Source organism: Onthophagus taurus, chromosome 3 (assembly GCF_036711975.1).
Source record: "Onthophagus taurus isolate NC chromosome 3, IU_Otau_3.0, whole genome shotgun sequence".
Classification (NCBI taxonomy): domain Eukaryota; kingdom Metazoa; phylum Arthropoda; class Insecta; order Coleoptera; family Scarabaeidae; genus Onthophagus; species Onthophagus taurus.
Window position 1 is genome coordinate 17790516 of NC_091968.1, and position 1798 is coordinate 17792313.

General features: G+C 29.0%; 1 protein-coding gene across 1 annotated transcript; it reads left to right on the forward strand.

The window, feature by feature from the left end:
• Nucleotides 1-602: 602 nt before the first annotated feature.
• LOC111419970 (uncharacterized) lies at nucleotides 603-1404 on the forward strand. Its single transcript, XM_023052860.2, has 3 exons — nucleotides 603-725; nucleotides 778-968; nucleotides 1037-1404. Exons 1-3 carry the CDS (start codon nucleotides 650-652, stop codon nucleotides 1295-1297), a joined length of 528 nt encoding a protein of 175 aa, XP_022908628.1. The 5' UTR covers nucleotides 603-649; the 3' UTR covers nucleotides 1298-1404.
• The last annotated feature ends 394 nt before the right edge of the window (nucleotides 1405-1798 follow it).

The window sequence follows — 1798 nt, forward strand, 5'->3', positions numbered from 1 at the left end:
TTAAGCGTAGAGACCATATTTCACCTGTGTTGTTGTCTAGCAGATGGAGTATGAGATAAAGTTTCCTTGTACAATATTTATGTCTAATTTACAAGATTATTCACTCAGGGAAGCCTCCTTATCTTGTAAATAGAATAAGGTTTAGAACAGACGTTCACAACTTAAATTTAAGACGTAGATTTACAATGACTAGGTATACTATTTCATCGGTGTATAAAATTTTGTCATTCTTACTCTTATCAAAAATGGAATTCAATGTCTGTTATGGCTAATTTATTTTACTTTTTTTTTTCGTTAATACTAATTGAAGTCAAAAATTGTTGTTGGTATTACATCTACTTGTTTTATCTTTTAAAATAATTTAATTTAATTTTATTTTTTAATGTCCAAAACATTTAAAATTTGGCCTTTTCAATAACAGAACGGGTTTTGTGCTTAAAATACTAATAATAAATAAAGTAATATTTTAAGTTGTGTCAACTTGATTGGAATTTCTTAGTAGATATTTGCATCTTTTCCCACTTTGAAATTAAACTTGTGCTTATTTACATATTATTTGAAAGACCTGAATGTGTATAAAAGCCGAGACAATCCATTAGGATTGTCTTTTGTATTAACAATTCAACGTTTGAAGTGTTCGTTTACGAAAATGTCGCGGTTATTAACGAATTACTTACTAATTTTCGTTGTGGTATGTGTGCAAGGAATCTTTGTTTCTTGTGGAAGTAAGTTAAAAAATTTTGGATTAACATAAAATTATAAAAAAATTAATTTTAGATGCTGATGTGTATTGGAGAGATTATAAAGGAACAATTCCAAACGACGCAGTTCCTACCGATAATGGAACTTATATTGCCCAAGTAATTCTTGCAAGTGGTGGAAATATTCCAGGAACTTTATATCAATATAAGAAAGTTGCTGTGTCTGCAGCATCAGGGAAAAGACTTGAATTTCTAAATAATATTAAAGTAAAAATTTATTTTCTTAACAATTTATCACATTTTTATTATAACAGTATTATTATTCATTTTTTTAGGTATTATGTTCCCCTAAACCTAGCGCTTTAAAATGGAAATTCGTAAACACGAATCAACTAGATGCGAAATTCTTGGATAAATGCGTCGTTGGAGGATTTGAAATCGGGTACACGCTTTATATTGGAAAAGTTTTCCATGAGGGTGAATGGAAAATCGGCAAAGTGTTTCCACCGAATGCTAAATACACAGGTTTGACAGTTTGGAGGGATGATGGGAACAGTTACCCCACACATGATTTCCAAATATTAACGGAACAGTAATTTTTAAGTTTAATTTTGTATTTAAAATGATTTTAACATTTTTTTTTATATAATTTTTAAAAGTAATAAATATCTAAAATTAAAATGTACTTTCAATACCGGACTCATTGTCAGATCAAATCAGAGAGTAATCAATTTTGTAATTTTAGACAAACGTTTATTTAGAAAATATTTCTTTGTCATCTTTGGATCCCTATCGCAGATGTTAAAGTATTTGTGATATATTTGTTAAAATACATACATTTGGAGCTCCAAGTAACTGAAGAGTTCTAGAGATACTTGTGGAGAAATTGTTTGAAAACATCAATTTGGCGATTTGAGGATCTTATGGTTATCTAACGTAAAATACTAATCGATTGAAAAGAAATAGCTTATGGATTATGTCTTTGTGATGTATTATGGTTAACTTTTATTAATATCATCGCATCCGCAGTTTTTAATTTTTAACACAAAAGCCGTTCTTTTGCTGAAAGTGTCAAATCTTAAATGTTCTGGGCATTC

Coding starts and splice junctions, on each gene's coding strand:
- LOC111419970 (XM_023052860.2), top strand. CDS start 650: ATGTCGCGGTTATTAACGAATTACTTACTAATTTTCGTTGTGGTATGT. Junction 726..777: donor AATCTTTGTTTCTTGTGGAA/GTAAGTTAAAAA, acceptor AATTAATTTTAG/ATGCTGATGTGTATTGGAGA. Junction 969..1,036: donor AATTTCTAAATAATATTAAA/GTAAAAATTTAT, acceptor TCATTTTTTTAG/GTATTATGTTCCCCTAAACC.